Source organism: Mobula birostris, chromosome 28 (assembly GCF_030028105.1).
Source record: "Mobula birostris isolate sMobBir1 chromosome 28, sMobBir1.hap1, whole genome shotgun sequence".
NCBI classification, from domain to species: Eukaryota; Metazoa; Chordata; class Chondrichthyes; order Myliobatiformes; family Myliobatidae; genus Mobula; species Mobula birostris.
This window is the reverse complement of record NC_092397.1, coordinates 3,850,171-3,870,442: the sequence shown is the minus strand read 5'-3', so window position 1 is coordinate 3,870,442 and position 20,272 is coordinate 3,850,171. Positions and strand designations below refer to the sequence as shown.

Here is a 20,272-nt window from a genome sequence, read left to right as displayed (position 1 = left end):
ATGTAACCTACTCTAGAAACGGCGTAGAATTTCCTAGCGCATAGCCCTTCGTTTTTCTAAGCTCTGTGTTCTTATCTAAGAGTCTCTTAATAGTCCCTATTGTATCCGCCTCCACTGCCGTTGCAGGCAGTGCATTCCACACACCCACCACTCACTGTGTGAAAAACTTACCTCTGATGTCCCCCTTGTACCTACTTCCAAGCACCTTAAAACTATCCCCCCTCATGTTAGCCCTTTCAGCCCTGGGAAAAATCCTCTGGCTATCCACACGATCAGTGCCTCTCATCATCTTATATACCTCTATCAGGTCACCTCTGATCCTCTGTCGCTCCAAGGAGAAAAGGCCAAGTTCACTCAACCTATTCTCATAAGGCATGCTCCCCAATCCAAGCAACATCCTTGTAAATCTTCTCTGCACCCATTCTATAGTTTCTATATCCTTCCTGTAGTGAGGTGACCAGAACTGAGCCACAGTACTCCAAGTGGGGTCTGACCAGGGTCCTATACAGCTGTAACATTACCTCATGCCTCTTGAACTCAATCCCACGGTTGATGAAGGCCATCACACCATACACCTTCTTAACAACACTGTCAACCTGCACAACAGCTTTGAGTGTCCTATGGACATGGACCCCAAGATCTCTCTGATCCTCCACACTGCCAAGAGTCTTACTATATTCTGTCTTCAAACTTGACCTACTGAATGAACCACTTCACACTTGCCTGGGTTGAACTCCATCTGCCACTTCTCAGCCCAGTTTTGCATCCTGTTGATGTCCGGCTGTAACCTCTTGACAACCCTCCAGTCTATCCAATTTCCCCTGGGATCAATAAAGTATGACTATGACTATCCACAACACCCCCAACCATTGTGTCATGAGCAGATTTACTAACCCACCCTTCTTCCTCGTCCAGGTTATTTATAAAAATCACAAAGGTGGGTGGGTCCCAGAACAGATCCCTGTGGAACACCACTGGTGACCAACCTCCGTGTAAAATATGAACCCTCTACAACCACCCTTCTGCGGGCAAGCCAATTCTGGATCCGCAAAGCAAGGTCTCCTCGGATCCCATGCTTCATTACTTTCTGAATGAGCCTTGCATGGGGAACCTTATCAAGTGCTTTACTGAAATCCATATACACTACATCCACTGCTCTACCTTAATCTTTTTGTAACTTGTGGTAACATCTTAAAGTATAGCACTATGCTACAGTTGCAAAAGAAATTTCATGGCAGCACAATAGCACAGGGGCTAGTGGTACTGGTGACCTGGGTTCAGTTTTGCTGCTGTTGCAACCAAATCAGGGAACCCCCCCCCCCACCCTCCACATTCCCTTAATCTTCATCAGTGAAGGGGCTTCAATCAGAGGTTAAAGTAACACTCGAAAACCATACCACTCGCTATGAAGAGTTTGTACTTTCATTCCCTGTGACTGCTTAGGTTTCCTCTTGGTGCTGTTTCCTCGCACATTCCAGAGACATACGGGTTAGTGGATTAATTAGCCATCTGGGTTGAATTGGGTATCACGGGCTCATTGGGCCAGAAAAGCCTGTTACCGTGCTGGAAGTAAATTTGTCAGTGATAATCAATGTGGTGATTGTAAGCATCGCAGTGAATCCTCACAGTGGTAGGCTGTGTGAAACCCACTTAGTCTGACTCTTCAGAAGGCGATGCCTCAGAAAGACAGCATCCATCATTAAGGACCCCCATCATCCAGGATATGTCCTCTTCTCATTGCTGCAGGAGCCTGAAGATGTTTTAGAACAGCTTCTTCCCCTCCACTCTCCGATTTCTGAATGGACAGCGAACCTATGAGCACTACCTCGCTTTCTTTTGCACTAATTTAATTGTTATACTGTATGTTATTGTTATTTAGAGTTTTTGTGTATTGCAAAGTACTGTTACGGCAAAACAATGTATTTCCTGACATACACTGGTGATGTTAAACCCGATTCTGATTTAGGCCACTGCCCGTGGGATGTTTGCATCCTCTCACTCTGCTATAGGACTGATGGTTGGCCTGGGTCTTTGTTGGCACCGTAAACACTCAGTGTCCTTTGGATCTTGCCTTCTGCACCAGGACAGCTCAAAAGCCCATATTAGCCTTGATGGGGTGATTGTGGTGAACTTCCACCTGAACAGTAAAAGAGATTCATTTCTTTTTATGTTCTATATCAATGACTTGGATGAGGGAATTGATGGCTTTGTGGCAAAGTTTGTGGACGATGTGGAGCGGCAGATAGCGTTGAGGAAGCAGAGAGGCTACAGCCGGACTTAGACATTAGGAGAATTGGGCAAAGAAGTGGCAGATGGAATACAGTGTGGGGAAGTGTATGCACTTCCCGGCACTGTGGAAGAAATAAAAGGGTAGACTTTTTTTCTAAATGGAGTGAAAATTCAAAAATCTGAGGTGCAAAGTGACTTGGGAGTCCTTGCACAGGATTCCCTAGAGGTTAATTTGCAGGTTGAGTCTCTGGTGAGGAAGGGAAGTGCGATGTTAGCATTCATTTCAAGCAGATTGGAATATAAATCAAAGATGTGATGTTGACGCCTTATAAAGCACTGATGAGGCCTCACTTGGAGTATTGAGAGCAGCTTTGGGCCTCTAGTCTGAGAAAGGATGTGCTGACCCTGGACAGGCTTCAAAGTAGGTTCACAAAGATGATTCCAGAATTGAATGGCTTGTCATTTGAAGAGCGTTTTAATGACTCTTGGCCTGTATTCAGTAGAGTTCAGAAAGATGAGGGGTGACCTCATTGAAACCTAGCGAATGGTGAAAGGCCTCGATAGAGTGGATGCGGAGAGGACGTTTCCTTTAGTGGGAGAGAGTAAGACCAGAGGACACAGCCTCATCTTTTTAGAACAGAGATGAGAAGGAATTTCTTTTGCCAGACAGTGGTGAATCTGTGGAATTCTTTGCCACGGACAGCTGTGGAGACCAAGTCTGTGGGTATATTTAAGGCAGGGCTTTATAGATTCGTGATTGGTCAGGGCATGAAGGGATACGGACAGAAGGCAGGAGATTGGGGCTGAGAGGGAAAATGGATCAGCCATGATGAAATGGGGTAGACTGGATGGGCCAAACGGCTTAATTCTGCTCATGGTCTTAGAGATTCCAGTAGTGGAGATTTTCAGAATCTGTTTATTATTATTGTTGGTACCAGCATAGAGTACTGTGCAAAAGTCTTAGGCACCCTAAGTTATTTAATATAAATTTTGTTTCAGATTTTTATTTTTTGTCTTTTGCAGTAAATCGTTAGAAAGGAATGGCAGAGGATCAGGTGTAGAGTCTCTATGGATTGAGTTAAGAAATGCAGGGGTAAAAGGACCCTAATGGCAGTTGTATACAGGCCTCCAAACAGCAGCCGGGCTGTTGATTACAAATTATAGCAGGAGATAGAAAAGGTGTGTCAGAAGGGCAATGTCATGATAATTGTTGGGGATTTTAACATGAAAGTGGATTTGGAAAACCAGGCCAGCACTGGATCTCAAGAGGAGAATTTGTAGAATGTCTAAGGGATGGCTTTTTAGAACAGCTTGTTGTTGAGCCCATTAGGGGATCGGCTGTGCTGGATTGGGTGTTGTGCAATGATACGGAGGTGATAGAGCTTGAGGTTAAGGAACCCTTAGGGAACAGTGATCACAATATGATCGAGTTTACTTTGAAATTTGAGGAGAAACTAAATTCCAATGTGTCAGTATTTCAGTGGAATAAAGGAAATTACAATGGCATGAGAGGGGAACTGGCCAAGGTTGACTGGGAAGGGACACTAGTAGGAAGGACAGCAGAGCAGCAATGGCTGGAGTTTCTGCAAAAAATGAGGGAAGTGCAAGACAGATATATTTCAAATAAGACATTTTTGAATGGAAGAACACTACTGTGGCTGACAAGTGATGTCAGAGCCAAAGTAAAGGCAAAAGAGAGGGTATACAAGGAAGCCAAAGCTAGTGGGAAGATAGAGGATTGGAAAGCTTTTTAAAAACCTGCAGAAGGAAACTAAGAAGGTTATTAGGAAGGAAAAGATGAATTATGAAAGGAAGCTGGCAACTAACATCAAAGAAGATACTAAAAGCTTTTTTAAGTATATGAAGGGTAAAAGAGAGTTGATAGTAGATATGGGACCAATAGAAAATGATGCTGGAGATATTGTAATGAGAGACGCAGAGATGGCAGAGGAACTGAATGCATATCCTGCATCAGTCTTCACAGTGGAAGACATCTGCAGTATACTGGACATTTAAGGGTATCAGGGAAGTGAAGTATGTGCAGTGAAAATTATGACTGAGAAGATGCTCAGGAAGCTTAATGGTCTAAGGGTGGATAAATCTCCTGGACCTAATGGAATGCACCCTCAAGTTCTGAAGGAAGTAGCTGGAGAGATTGCGGAGGCATTAACAGTGATCTTTCAAGAATCAATAGATTCTGGCATTGTACCCAATGACTGGAAAATTGCAAGTGTTACTCCGCTATTTAAGAAAGGTGGGAGACAGCAGAAAGGAAACCATAGACCTGTTAGCCTGACATTAGTGGTTGGGAAGTTGTTGGAATCGATTATTAGGGATGAGATTACGGAATACCTGGGGGCACATGACAAGATAGGCCAAAGCCAGCATGGTTTCCTGCCTAAGCACCTGCAATTTTTTGAGGAAATTACAAGCAAGTTAGACAAAGGAGATGCAGTAGATTTGGTGTACTTGGATTTTCAGAAGGCCTTTGACAAGGTGCCGCATATGAGACTGCTTAGCAAGATAAGATCATATGGAATTACAGGGAAGTTACTAGCGTGGGTGGAGCATTGGCTGATCGGCAGAGAGTGGGTGGCTGGCTGCTGGTTACCAGTGGAGTTCCACAGGAGTCAGTGTTGGGACCGCTGCTTTTTACGATGTATGTCAGTGATTTGGACTTTGGGATTAATGGATTTGTGGCTAAATTTGCCAATGATACAAAGATAGGTGAAGGAGTGGGTAGTGTTGAGGAAACCGAGAACCTGCAGAGAGACTTAGATAGTTTAGGGAAATGGGCAAAGAAGTGACAAATGAAATACAATGTTGGAAAACATATGGTTGTACACTTTGGTGGAAGAAATAAATGGGCAAACTATTATTTAGATGGGGAGAGAATTCAAAATGCAGAGATGCAAAGGGACTTGGGAGTCCTTGTGCAGGATACCCTAAGGGTAACCTCCAGGTTGAATCGGTGATGAAGAAGGCGAATGCAATGGTGGCATTCGTTCCTAGAGGTATAGAATATAAGAGCAGGGATGTGATGTTGAGGCTCTATAAGGCACTCATGAGACCACACTTGGAGTATTGTGTGCAGTTTTGGGCTCCTTATTTTAGAAAGGATATACTGACATTGGAGAGGGTTCAGAGAAGATTCACAAGAATGATTCCAGCAATGCAAGGGTTACCGTATGAGGAATGTCTGTCAGCTCTTGGGCTGTATTCCCTGGAGTTCAGGAGAATGAGGGGGGAATCTCATAGAAACATTCCAAATGTTAAAAGGCCTGAACAGATCAGATATGGCAAAGTTATTTCCCATGGTAGGGGAATCTAGGACAAGAGGGCACAACTTCAGGATGGAAGGACGTCCATTTAGAACAGATGTGGAGAAATTACTTTAGTCAAAGGGTGGTAAATCTGTGGAATTCGTTGCCACAAGCAGCTGTGGAGGCCAAATCATTGGGTGCATTTAAGGCAGAGATTGATAGGTCCTTGATTAGCCAGGGCATCAAAGGGTATGGGGTAAAAGCAGGGGAGTAGGGGGTCACTGGAAAAATTGGATCAGCTCATGATTGAATGGCAGAGCAGACTCGATGGACTGAATGGCCTACTTCTGGTCTTATTAGTGTGTCAGTAGAAAAGAGCAAGTTTTAGATTACTGAACATTCATTTTCCAAGAAAAAAAAATTGAATGTTATAGAGAAATGTATTCTGTTAAAACGGACAGGGTTGAGAACCAGAAATGCCGTGAAAACTGACTACAGCAGATGAGAGATACATCAAACTAGGCGATCTTCTAAATTGGAAGAAGTGCTGTACTGCTATCAGCTCGGAACCACTGGAGTCCAGTGGACCTCGACAGTCCAGTGAAGTCTTGTCAGAAGTGGTCTTCATGGAAGAGTTGTTGCTAAAGAACCAAAGTGAACAAAGCCAAGAGATTCGCCTACATCCAAAAACAGAAGGACTGGGGCACTGTCCAAAGGGCAGCAGATGCTCTGCATTGACAACTCAAAATCTGAAATTTTGGCTCCGGTAGGAGGCAGTTTGTCCATAGAAGAGAGCGCTGCATGGACGAGTGTCTGCAGCCAACAGTGAGGTTCCCTGCATGTTTAGGGCTGCATTTCTGCAAATGGAGTTGGTGATCTGGTCAGGATTAATGGAATCTTCGGTGCTGGGAAGTACAAGCAGATTTTCATCCATCACACAACACCATCAGGGGCGTTTCAGTCGGCAACACCGGTGAGGAATTGAGTCATCCGCAGGGTCACACGTCCTCCTGGAGATATCGAAAAATGCTGGGCCACTCGGCGAACCCCAAGAACGGGAACCCACCGCCGTGAAAAACCACGGTTTGAGTAGCTGTAGATTCTGGACTCTGACAGGACTCCCAGCCACCTTGAAAAGGGAAGTACCAAAGAGTAAACACAAAATACTCTGCAGATGCTGGGGTCAAAGCAACACGCACAACATGCTGGAGGGACTCAGCAGGTCAGGCAGCATCCGTGGAAACGAACAGTCAGCGTTTGTGGCTGAGTTCCTCCAGCGTGTTGTGGAAGTACCAAAGAGAATTGATGCAGTTTTGAAGGCAAGGGATAGTCACACCAAGTACTGATCTGATTTATTTTTGTTACTGTTGACAGCTCTTTATAGTAAATTTTTGATATTGAGAAACTTTTCATTACTTTTGAAAGCATCCTCGCTTTACAGATAATGGCATCCGTTAGTCTTGCGCGACCATGGATCTGCGCCTGGAAAGTCTTCACTCTCCAGGGCGCAGGCCTGGGCAAGGTTGTGTGGAAGACCGGCAGTTGCCCATGCTGCAAGTCTCCCCTCTCCACGACACCAATGTTGTCTAAGGGAAGGGCATTAGGACCCATACAGCTTGGCACCGGTGTCATCGCAGAGCAATGTGTGATTAAGTGCCTTGCTCAAGGACGCAACACGTTCCCTCGGCTGGGGCTCGAACTCACGACCTTCAGGTAGCTAATCCAATGCCTTAACCACTTGGCCACATGCCCACACTTTACAGAATGTTATTATATATGCCTAAGCCTTTTGCACAGTTTTGTAAACGGAAAAGCTCTTATTTGTGTGCTATCTAGACAGAGCATTCCATACTTTTGTACATAATTGATTTAGTTCAATTCAGAGATGCAGAACAGACCTGTCCGACCCACTGAGCCACACTGTCTAGCAACCCACCGATTTAACCCTAGCCTAATCACGGGACAATTTGCAAAGACCAACTAACCTACTAACCGGTATGTCTTTGGACTGTGGGAGGAAACCAGGGTACCCGGATGAAACCCATGCGGTCACAGGAAGAATGAACCAACTTTCTTGCAGAGGACGTGGGAATTGAGCAAACAATTCCCGTGTCCTGAGTTGTGATAGTGTTGTGCCCATTCAGGGAACACAAAGGGGGAAGAGGCTGCAGAGTGAAATTACAGGGAGTTATTAGGGTGGCTCAGTAGTGTAGCGTTTAGCAAAAGACTTGGATACTACAGCACAAGACTGGGATTCGAATCCTGCCAAACGAGTTTGTACGTTCTCTCCGTGACCATGTGGGTGTCCTGGTAGTGAGTTGTGGGGATGCTACGTTGACACTGGATGCGTGGTGACACTTGCAGGCTTCTCCCAGCACATCCTCGGTCTGTGTTTGTTGTTAACACAAGCAAAACATTTCACTGTAGGTTTACACGTGCTCGTGACAAAGTTAATCCTTTACCAAGAGAGTGCATCACAGGTGGATAAAGTGCAAGGGTCACCGTGAGATGGACTGAAGAGATCAAGGGTAGAGGACCGTTCGAGCATCTGGTAGCAGTGGGCCAGAGCTGTCCTTGAGCCTGGTGGTGCGTGTTCTCTAGCCTTTGTACTTTCTGCCCGATGGAAAGGGGGGTGTGGGGGGTGAGAGGAGAGTGGGTGACTGGAGTGGGAGGAGTCTTTGATTAAGTTGGCTGATTTCCCAAGGCTGTGGGAAGCGTTTACACCTCCTTTCCCATGTGTCAAAACGGTTGCATCCGATAAGTCTGGCGTTTAGATCAGAATGGAGGCGTGGGAGACTGCACATGTTGGATTCTGGAGCGAGAAGCAGGCTGCTTCAGGAACTTGAGGAAAAGGACAACATCCCACGCACTATCAATCTATGGGATGTGACAGTCAGGGAGTTGGGATACATTTTTAGTGTTCCGCTATGGTAATTATACCTGCCTTTGGTGTGGGTGGCTGTTGGTGCTGTGTCTTCACCTTGGTGCTGCAGGGACACTGTTTGGCTCTGTTTAAGTCAAGTCTATTGTCATTTAACCGTCAAACGAGATGACGTTTCTCCGAACCAGGAGAGTACACATGACACACAGTAACTCAGGAAAGTAAGAATTAAATGTACAAATGAATTGCATGTGAACAAAGTAAAGTCATAAATTTAAATATTGTAGGGTACAGTGCAAATTATCTGGTGACACTTCGAATGCGATGTGGCAGGGAGTTCAGAAGCCTCATGGCCTGAGGGAAGGAATTGTTTCTCATCCTGACTGTTTTTGTTTTTATGCATCGGAGTCTCCTGCCTGATGGTAGAAAATCAAAGAGGATGCTGGATGGATGGGTGGGAACCTTAATAATACTAAGGGTTCTGTGTATGCAGTGCTCTTCATAACTATGTATGGTTGAATGACGATTAAACTTGAAAAGGGTCGTATATCCACCCCTCGACCATCTGTCTTTCTCCACAGACACTGCAAATCAAAATTCCTGCTTTCAACTTCCTAGCTACAAAGAAATCCTATTACCCTTGGGCAGGACGTACAGGAGCCTTGATACCCACACTACCGGGTTCAGGGACAGTTATTACCCCTCAGCCATCAGGCTCCTGAACCGGTGTGGGTAACTTCACTCACCCCAACACTGAACTGATCCCACAACCTATAGACTGGCCTTCGAGGACTCTTTTCAACACACACTATCAGTATTTTTTTTATTTGCACAACTTGCCTACTTTTGCACGTTGGTTGGTCGTCCCATCTTTTTGTATAGTTTTTCATAAATTCAGCTCAATTTCTTTACTTTCTTGTAAATGCCTGCAAGAAAATGAGTCTCAAGGTGATAGACTGGGAACCTGGTTCGGTTCTGATATGAAATGTGATGTCTTGAGGCAGTGGTACAGTGTAATACATAAAAAAAGAGCAAAAAGGTGGCGAGGTAGTGTTCATGGGTTCATTGTGCGTTGAGAGATCTGATGTAGGAGGGGAAGAAGCTGTTCCTGAAACGTCAAGTCTGTGTCTCCAGACTCTTGTACCTCCACCTTGATGGTGGTGATGAGAAGAGGGAGTGTCATGCATGTTGGACGTCCTTAATGATGGATGCCATTTTTTTCTTTGTTGATGTCCTTGACGGTGGGGAAGGCTATGCCTGGCTGAGTTTATGACCCTTTGCAGTTTTATCCAACCCTGTGCATGGGAGCCTCCGTACCAGACGTTGATGCGACCTGTCAGACCGACGTGCGCGGACTTTGATCATAAATTTACTTCGACTTTGGAATTCAGCCGTGGCTGGGAAGTTTCCAGTCACCTTCCTGTGGAGGATCGGTAAACTGCTGTCTCCTGACTGGCTGCCTCTTTCTCTCCTCCCCCCCCCACCCCCCCACCCCTCTCTGGGCCAGTGATGCCGGTGATGATGGAGAAGCCGGGCTCGGCGGGAATACTCTCCCGGGGAGCCAGGATGAAGGGCCTGAACAACGGGAGCCAACAGCTCCGGGAGTCGGAGGAGGAGGAGAGCAGCGACGAGGAGCAGCCGCACGCAGCCATGTCCGTCCTCTCCATCGAGTGGAAGAAGCGAGAGCAGCATGGACTGCATGGTGGGCACCTCCATCGGACCCAGTCCCTCATTTACCCTCCTCATTGTTACCCCCTCTCCCTATCACCCTTCTATTCCTCTGACCCCCCCCTGCCCACCTGCTCTTGTCTGATCACCCATCACCATCTCTCCTCCATACTGCCCCTTCTTACCTCCACTCCCTCTGCTCCCTCCAGCTGCTCTGCCCTCTTAGTATTTTCTCTATTCCAGTAAACATTTGTCTTGCTCTCTTTCCCTTCAGACAGCATGATCCGGGTTGGATCGGACTACCAAGCAGTGGTGCCGGAGTGTCACCCAGGTACGAATCTCGCGGGGGCGGGGGTGGGGGAGGAATTAGCTCGCGAACGGTGCGGAAAGCAGTGCAGAGACAGGGATGGCCTGCAGCCTGGCCTGCGGGGTGCAAGTGGGAAGCGAAACAGCTAGTGTTTATTGTGGTTTTAAAAATTATATTCAGAGATACAGCACGGGTGGGGTGGGGGTGGTTCAGACGCATGGCATTCAGGATGAGGTAGTAAATTGTTTTAGGCATTGGCTTTGAGGAAGAAGCCAGAGAGTACTAGTAGATGATGTCCCTTTACCGTATCCCATCAACCGTAGCCGTCAATACCTCTCCCATCCATGTACTTATCCAAATTTCTCTTAAATGTTACCATCGAACCCTCTTCAACTGGCAGCTCTCAGCACCCTCTGAGTGAGATAGATTCCCCTTAAATATTTTATCTTTCACCCTTGTCTCTGGAAAAAGCCTGCTTGCGTTTACCCTGTCTACGTCCCTCATAAATGTGTATACCAATATCAAATCTCCCCCATTCTCCTACGGTCCAGGGAATGAAGTCAGAACCTATTCAACCTTTCCCTATAACCTCCTTGTGAGTTTTATTTTCTCTATTCTTTTGAGCTTCTGACTTTCTTCACTTGCCAGGTGCTCTGTCCATACGGCCTTAAGACACAGGAACAGAATTAGGCCATTTGGTCCATTGAGTCTGCTCTGCCATTTCATCATTGCTGATCCTTTCCTCCCCTCTGAGCCCCAATCTCTTGCTTTCTCCCCGTATCTCTTCATGCCCCGACTAATCAAGAATTTATCAACCACTGTCTTGAATACAACTGAAGACTAGGCCTCCACACCAGCCTGTGGCAATGACTTTCACACATTCACCATTTTCTGGCTAAAAAAGTTCCTCCTCATCTCTGTTCTAAAAGGACGCCCCTCTATTCTGATGCTGTGTCCTCTGGTCTTGGACTTCCCCACCATAGGAAACATCTACTCCGTAGCCACTCTTTCGAGACCTTTCAATGTTCAATAGGTTTCAATGAGGTTCCCCCCCCCCCCCATTCTTCTGATTTCCAGTGAATGCCGGCCCAAAGCCATCAAACACTCCTCATGTGACAAGTGACAAGTCTTTCAATCCTGGAATCGTTTTCTTGAACCTCCTGTGAATCCGCTCCAACGTCAGCACTTTCTTAGGTAGAGGACCCAGAATTGCTCACAATACTCTGTGCAGCCTCACCAGTGCCTGACAAAGTCTCAATATTACATCCTTGCTTTTATATTTTAGTCCTCTTGAAATTAATGCTGGCATCGCATTTGCTTTCCTTGCAATCGACTCAACCTGCAAGTTAACCTTTAGGGAATTCTGCACAAGGACTGCTAAGTCCCTTTACACCCCAGATTTTTGAATTTTCTCTTCACTAAGAAAATAGTCTACACTTTATTTCTTCTACCGAAGTGCATGGCCGTACACTTCCTGACAGTGTATTCCTCTGTCCTGTTCTTGCTTGGGCTGCCGACGCTGACGGCTGCTTGCTGTGTTGTGGCCACTTGATTATTCATCAATATTGTTCTGAAATTTAATGCTTCCATCTCACAGGAGAGGGTTGGTGAGCACATATTCTCCCCGTTACTATCCAACCCCTCCCCCCATCTGTGTAACTCTTTCCCACCTCTCAACCTCTAATATCACCTCCCTCCCTACTTCATCGCCCTCCCTCCCCTCCCTTCCCTCACTCCACCTCCTTTCCCCCCCTCGCACCCCTCTCTCCCTCCCTCATAAACCAAGAACGAATCAAATTTCACTCTGTTTACACTGTTTTCTCCCTCAACAGACTGGTTTCTGACTTGGGAAAAGGCACAAGCTAAATACAGCGATTTGGGAGCTGAAGGAGTTAAAAACCCAAGCTCAGGAAATGGGATCTCCCTTGTACTTCTGTGACCCCAGCCGTGCTTTCACAAAGTGCCTCCCCTCCACAATCCCTGCAGACTCTTCTGAGGTGGTCGGGGGGGGGGGTGGTGGTTTAGAAACAGAGCAGTCAGTCATGAGTGGAGAAGACGCAGTTCATTACTGAAATCCAGTAGGTCCAGGAGGGCGGCTTTGGGTTCCAAGATCGAGGCATTCTCTGTGACCCAGTTAGGTTCAGGGCTCTTTCAGTAGTTAGGAGTGGGTGGCTGGCTGGAATCTAATCAGGAGCTTTGCATATGATATGCAGGAGTGGGATCTAATCAAGGCGTTCAGGGTGATTTATATACAGAATAATCAATCCCTGGAAGTGAGTTAAAGGCTAATCCACCGGTTTAGGGTGTGTGTGTGTTTGTTTTTGTGCTTTTGTGTGTGGGGCCCGGAGGTTGGTCCTGGCTTTGAGTTGTCCATGTGGGAGGGAGGAACGGGGCTTGTTTTGCTGCTGTTCTCGGGGCGGAATGTGTGGAGACACTTGCGGGCTTCCTGGGGTTGAGTGCGAAACAACACGTTTCACCGTGTTTCAACGTGCATATGATTAATCTGAATCTGAAACTTCTGTAACCTAGCTCATAACGAGGACAAAGGCTGGAAAGGGGTCACATTTCAACACGCGGTAGCAGAGCAGTTGGCATAATGCTTTACGTTTTCCGTGAGGAGTTTGTACATTCACCTGTGACCACGTGGGTTTCCTCGCACATTCCAAAGGTGTACTGGTTAGGGTTAGTGAGTTGTGGGCGTGCTGTGGTGGTGCGGGAGGCTTGGCTGCCCCCAGCACATCTTCTGACTGTGCTGGTCATTAACACAATGATCTGATCAGTATAACGCTCCATGGTTCTGACGATCACTGTACCCTCTCCCTGTAACCACGTGGGTTTCCTCCAGGTGTACTGCTTGTGTCCTGCATTCCAGACAACATACAGGTTAGGGTTAGTAAGTTGTGAGCATGCAGTGTTGGCACCAGAAGCTCAGCGACACTTGTGGGCTGCCTCCACACCTCCTTGGTCTGTGTTGGTTGTTGAATCAAGCAACACATTGCACTGTATGCTTCGATGTATGAATAACAGAGCTGATCTCTAAATCCATCTATAATCTTACCCCGCCCATTTTAATCTGCCTCACGTGTACATACAGTTGCACGAAAAAGTTTGTGAATCCTTTGCAGTTACCTAGTTTTCTGCATCAATTACTCATAAAATGTGGTCTTCATCTGAGCCACAATAATAAATGAACACAATCTGCCTAAGCTAATAACACAGAAACAATTGCACTCTTCATGTCTTTATTGAACACATTGTTTAATCATTCACAGTCCAGGCTGGAAAAAGTCTGTGAACCCTTGTATTTAATAACTGGTAGAACCTCCTTTAGCAGCATAACCTCCATCAAACAGTTCCTGTAGCTGCTGATCAGACTTGCACAATGGCGAGGAGGAATTTTAGACCATTCCTCCACACAAAACTCTTTCAGTTCATCAATATTTCTGGGATGCCTTGCATGAACAGTCCTCTTCAGGTCCTGCCACAGCATCTCAATTAAGTTAAGGTCTGGACTCTGACTTGGCCATTCCAAAACACGAACTTTCTTACGTTTTATTCCATTCTGTTGTTGATTTACTCTTGTGGTGGGATCATTGTTGCATCATCAAAGTACTAAGCTTCAGATGTCAGACCACCACTCTGACATTCTCCTGTAAAATGTCTTGATACAATTTTGAATTAATTGTTCCCTCAATGATTGCGAGTTGTCAGACCCTGAGGCAGCAAAGCAGCCCTAAACCATGACGCTCCTTCCAACATGCTTCACAGTTGGGGTGAGGTTTTGGGGTTAGTGTGCAATGCCCTTTTTCCTCCAAACATAGCAATGTAAATTTCTGCCAAAAAGTTCAGCTTTTGTTTCATCTGTCCACAGAACATTGTCCCAGAAGCGTTGTAGAACGTGGTCTTTTGCAAACTTGAGACGTGCAACAATTTATTTTTGTGGAGAGCAGAGGTTTCCTCTGTGCTGTCCATCCATGAACGCCATTCTTGTTCAGTGGTTTTCTTACAGCAGACACATGAACAGAGACCTTAGCAAGTTTTGAAGATCTCTGTAGGTCTTTCGCTGTTACCCTTGGGTTCTTTTTCACCTCCAGCATTGCACATTGTGTTCTTGCTGTGATCTTTGTAGGCTGTCCACTCCTCGGGAGGGTAGCAACAGCACTGAGTTTCCTCCATTTGTAGACAACTTCTTTTACTGTGGGCTGATGAACACTCGGGTCTTTAGAAATGCTTTTGTGTCTTTTTCCAACTTCATGCATCTCTACAATTCTTCTTCTGAAGGTCCTCTGAAAGTTGTTTTGATTGAGGCATGGGGCACATGAACAGACATTTCTTGAGAAGCAGTTTCTGTCAGTAACCTGAATTTGTGTGTGTCTCTTTTATAGGGCAGGGCACCCCTACAACCCACACTCCAATCTCAACTCATTGATTGGAACGCCTGGCTCCAAATAGGAATGTTTGATGGCTCTGGGTCTGTACTTGCTGGAATTTAGAAGGAAGAGGGGGGGGTCGCATTGAAACCTTTGGAATGTTGAAAGGTCTAGATAGAGTAGATGTGGAAAGGATGTTTCCCATGTTCCCATGGTGGGGCAGTCTAGGACAAGAGGGCATTGCCTCAGGATAGGGGTGTGTCCATTTAAAACAGATGCAGGGAAATTTCTTTAGCCGGAGGCTGGTGAATTTGTGGATTGAATGGCAGAGCAGACTCGATGGACCAAATGGCCTAATTCTGCTCCTGGGTCTTATCGTCTAAAGAGCTTTTGTAGACAATAGACGATAGGTGCAGGAGTAGGCCAATCAGCCCTTCGAGCCAGCACAGCCATTCAGTGTGATCATGGCTGATCATCCACAATCAGTACCCTTTTCCTGCCTTCTCCCCCTATCTCTTGACTCAGCTATCTTTAAGAGCTCTATCTAACTCCTTCCTGAAAGAATCCAGAGAATTGGCCACCACTGCCTCCTGAGGCAGAGCATTCCACAGATCCACAACCCCTGTGTGAAAAAGTTTTTCCTCAACTCCATTCTAAATTGTCTACCCCTTATTCTTAAACTGTGGCCTCTGGTTCTGGACTCCCCAACATCGGGAACATGTTTTCTGCCTCTAGTGTGTCCAATCCCTTAATAGAAGGCCTTACTCCAGAAATTCATGTACTGTTTTGAACCAAGACTGTGATTGTTTAAATGGTGTGCTCAGTATTGACAAGAAGTACAATTCTTGTAGGGTAGTAGTGTGTTAATTAGTTTATGCAGATTGTGTTTGTCTATTATTGTGACTTAGATGAAAATCAGACCACATTTTCTGAGTGATTAATGCAGAAGACCAGGTGATTGCAAAGGGTGCACAAGCCTTTTCTTGCAACTGTAGATTCATGCCACTGTATGTTCTCTCCATCACTGTGTGGGTTTCCTCTGGGTGCTCCGGTTTCCTCCCACATTCCAAAGACGTACGGGTTAGTAGGTTAGTTGGTGGCATGGGCTGGAAGGGCCTGTTAGTGTGCTGTATCTCTAAATGGAATTAAATAAGATTCCCCTCTCTGAAGGAAAAGATCTCACTTCCAGCTGGCCTTCCATTTGTGTGTTCTTTTTTTTTCCTTAGACAGTGCCACGCGTTTCATTGAGAAAGACGCCAAGGGCATGTTGGTCTGGTCTCCCAACCACAACATCTCCGATGCAAAGCGTAAGTTTTAGCCTGACGTTCAGTGTCCTGCTGAGAAGGGGGTGATTGGGTTTGGCACCAATGTGTTGGCCTGCTAGGGAGCCAGAGACTATGCTGGTGGGCCAAGCGGTCTGCTCAAGTGCTGCAACCAGTCTCTCTGCATGCCGATGGAAAAATTCACCCTGGTTCTGTGGGAGGGAAACACGGCACCTAAATATGTTGTCGTTGGCCAGGCCTTTTGATCAAAAGGTCAGCACAATCTGCCTCCTTCCCTCCCACATAACCCTCTAATTTTCATTTTTCCCTGTGCCTACCTAAGAGTCTCTTAAATGTCCCTGCTGTTTCTGCAGCTGCCACCACTTCTGAGAGCATGTTCCACGCACCCTGTGGAAAAAAATCATACCTCTGACAATCCCCTGTACTTCCTTCCAAGCTCCTTGAAATTCTGTCCTCTTGTATTAGCCATTGCTGCTCTGGGGAAAAAGTCTGGCTATCCACTCTATGTATGCCTGTCATCATGTTGGGTACTCTCTCACCCTCCTCCACTCCAAAGGGAAAACGCCTAGCTCACTCAACCTATCCTCATAAGACCTGCTCTCTAATCTAGGTAGGATCCTGGTGAATATCCTCTACACCCTCTGTAAAGCTCCCATATCCTTCCGATAATGAGGCGACCAGAACTGAACACAGTACTCCCAGGTGTGGTCTGACCAGGGTTTTATCGAGCTGCAACGTGACCTTGTGTCTCTTGAACTCAAACCCTGGTGGTCTGAATGTTGGACTCGTGTGCCGTATCCCCGTGGGGGGGTGGGGGGGGGACTTTGCTCTGGTTCTGTCAGAGGGAAACGCGGTTGTTAGAGAAGGCACAGCGAACGCGTGCATCACTTCACATTCGTTTCAAGTGGACCAAAATATTAAAGCAAGAATGTAATGCTGAGGTTTTATAAGGCATTGGTCAGACCACATTTGGAGTATTGTGAGCAGTTTTGGACCCCTTAAAGGATGCACTGGTGTTAGGGTCCGGAAGAGGGTAGACGAGAATAATACTGGGAATGAAAGGCTTAACTTGTAAGGAGCATTTGAGGGCCCTGGGCCTCACCAGGGTTTAGAAAAATGGGGGGTGATCTCATTGATGCCTGTTGAATGTTGAAAGGCCTAAGTAGAGTGGATGTAGAGAGGATATGTTCCTATAGTGGGGGAGTCTAGGACCAGAGGGCACAGCCTCAGAATAGAGGGACGTCCCTTTGGAACAAAGATGAGGAGGAATTCCTTTAGCTAGAGGGAGGTGAATCTGTGGAACTCATTGCCACAGACAGCTGAGGAGGCCAGGTCATTGGGTATATTTAAAGCAGAGTTTGATAGGTTCTTGATTAGTTAGGGCATCAAAGGTTATGGGGAGTCAGCATGGCTTTGTCAAGGGCAGGTCATGCCTTATGAGCCTGATTGAATTTTTTGAGGATGTGACTGAACACATTGATGAAGGTAGAGCAGTAGATGTAGTGTATATGGATTTTAGCAAGGCATTTGATAAGGTACCCCATACAAGGCTTATTGAGAAAGTAAGGAGGCATGGGATCCAAGGGGACATTGCTTTGTGGATCCAGAGCTGGCTTGCCCACAGAAGGCAAAGAGTGGTTGCAGACGGGTCATATTCTGCATGGAGGTCGGTGACCAGTGGAGTGCCTCAGGGATCTGTTCTGGGACCCTTACTCTTCGTGATTTTTATAAATGACCTGGATGAGGAAGTGGAGGGATGAGTTAGTAAGTTTGCTGATGACACAAAGGCTGGGGGTGTTGTGGATAGTGTGGAGGGCTGTCAGAGATTACAGTGGGACATCGATAGGATGCAAAACTGGGCTGAGAAGTGGCAGATGGAGTTCAACCCAGATAAGTGTGAGGTGGTTCATTTTGGTAGGTCAAATATGATGGCAGAATATAGTATTAATGGTAAGACTCTTGGCAGTGTGGAGGATCAGAGGGATCTTAGGGTCCAAGTCCGTAGGACATTGAAAGCAGCTGCGCAGGTTGACTCTGTGGTTAAGAAGGCGTACGGTGTATTGGCCTTTATCCATCGTGGAAATGAATTTATGAGCCGAGAAGTAATGTTGCAGCTATATAGGACCCTGGTCAGACCCCACTTGGAGTACTGTGCTCAGTTCTGGTCACCTCACTACAGGAAGGATGTGGAAGCCATAGAAAGGGTGCAGAGGAGATTTACAAGGGTGTTGCCTAAATTGGGGAACATACCTTCTGAGAATAGATTGAGTGAACCCAGCCTTTTCTCCTTGGAGCGACGGAGGATGAGAGGTGACCTGATAGAGGTGTATAAGATGATGAGAGGCATTGATCATGCGGATAGTCTTTTTCCCAGGGCTGAAATGGCTAGCACAAGAGGACACAGGTTTAAGGTGCTGGGGAGTAGGTACAGAGGAGATGTCAGGGGTAAGTGTTTTACTCAGAGTGGTGAGTGTGTGGATGGGCTGTCGGCGACGGTGGTGGAGGTGGATACGACAGGGTCTTTTAAGAGACTTTTGGATCGGTACATGGAGCTTAGTAAAATAGAGGGCTATGGGTAAGCCTAGTAATTTCCAAGGTAGGGACATGTTTGGCACAACTGTGTGAAGGGCCTGTATTGTGCTGCAGGTTTTCTGTGTTTCTCTGAGAAGGTTGGAGAATGGGGCTATGGGGTTTAGAGGGAAAATAAATCAGCCCTGATGGAATGGTGGAGCAGACTCAGTGGGTCAAAAGACACAATTCTGCGCCTCTGTCTTTCTATACTGCTGAGCACAGCCAGTGCAAGGCACTGCTCTAATTCTGCTTCTCTCTTTCAGTTGATGAGTACATCGCGATGGCCAAGGAGAAGCATGGGTACAACATTGAGCAGGTAAGGCTGGCTCCGGGTTCCAGAGATTAAAGCACTCTCTGTGACCCAGTTGGGCTCAGGGCTGTGGGAGCAGTTGGCAGTGAGTAACTGTCGAGGACCTAATCAAGAATTTTAGTGTGCATTTCTGTGTGATGTGCAGGGCTGGATTACAGGCTGGGATCTAATCCAGGGGTTCAGGGCTGGTTTATATATAGATAACATAGAAAACCTACAGCACAATACAGGCCCTTTGGCTCACAAAGCTGTGCCGAACATGTTCTTACCTTAGAAATTACCTAGGGTTACCCATAGCCCTCTATTTTTCTGATCTCCATGTACCTGTCCAGGAGTCTCTTAAAAGACCCTATCATATCCGCCTCCACCACCGTCGCCAGCAGCCCATTCCATACACTGTGTGGTTTTCTAAAAAAAAACTTACTCCTGACATTTCTGTACCTACTTCCAAGCACCTTAAAACTGTGCCCTCTCATGCTAGCAATTTTAGCCCCGGGAAAAAGCCTCTGACTATCCATATGATCAATGCCTCTCATCATCTTGTACACTCTATCAGGTCACCTGTCATCCTCCGTCACTCCAAGGAAAAATGGCCAAGTTCACTCAACCTATTCTCATAAGGTATGCTCCCCAATCCAGGCAACATCCTTGTAAATCTCCACTGCACCCTTTCTATGGTTTCCATATCCTTTCTATAGGGAGGCGACCAGAATTGAGCACAGTACTCCAAGTGGGGTCTGACCAGGGTCCTGTATAGCTGCAACATTACCTCTCGGCTCCTAAACTCAATCCCACGATTGATGAAGGCCAATGCACTGTATGCTTTCTTAACCACAGATTCTACCTGCACAGCAGCTTTGAGTGTTTAGTCACATCCTCAAAAAATTCAATCAGACTTGTAAGACATGACCTGCCTTTGAGAAAGCCATACTGAGTATTCCTAATCATATTATACCTCTCCAAATGTTCATAAATCCTGCCTATCAGGATCTTCTCCATCAACTTACCAACCTCTCAGGTAAGACTCACTGGTCTATAATTTCCTGGGCTATCTCTACTCCTTTTCTTGAATAAGGGAACAACATCCGGAATCCTCCGGAACCTCTCCTGTTCCCATTGCTGATGCAAAGATCATTGCCAGAGGCTGAGCAATCTCCTTCCTCGCCTCCCACAGTAGCCTGGGCATCTTGTCCTGGCCCAGTGACTTATCCAACTTGATGCTTTCCAAAAGTGCCAGCACATCCTCCTCCTTAATGTCTACATGGTCAAGCATTTCAGTCTGCTGTAAGGCATCCCTATAATCACCAAGACCCTTTTCCGTAGTGAATACTGAAGCAAAGTACTCATTAAGTACCTCTGCTATCTCCTCCGGTTCCATACACACTTTTCC

The 20,272-nt window shown here is 46.3% G+C and overlaps 1 protein-coding gene across 7 annotated transcripts in view; it reads left to right on the top strand.

Moving 5' to 3' along the window:
• The window catches only part of rcor2 (REST corepressor 2), a 225,000-nt gene that overhangs the window by 172,102 nt on the left and 32,626 nt on the right, over positions 1–20,272 (top strand). For all 7 annotated transcript variants that reach the window (XM_072246011.1, XM_072246006.1, XM_072246007.1 and 4 more), the window contains 4 exons: positions 9,881–10,075; positions 10,316–10,372; positions 15,945–16,025; positions 18,836–18,888. In XM_072246011.1, coding sequence (XP_072102112.1) covers positions 9,881–10,075; positions 10,316–10,372; positions 15,945–16,025; positions 18,836–18,888 — 386 coding nt within the window. The remainder of the gene's footprint in view (positions 1–9,880; positions 10,076–10,315; positions 10,373–15,944; positions 16,026–18,835; positions 18,889–20,272) is intronic.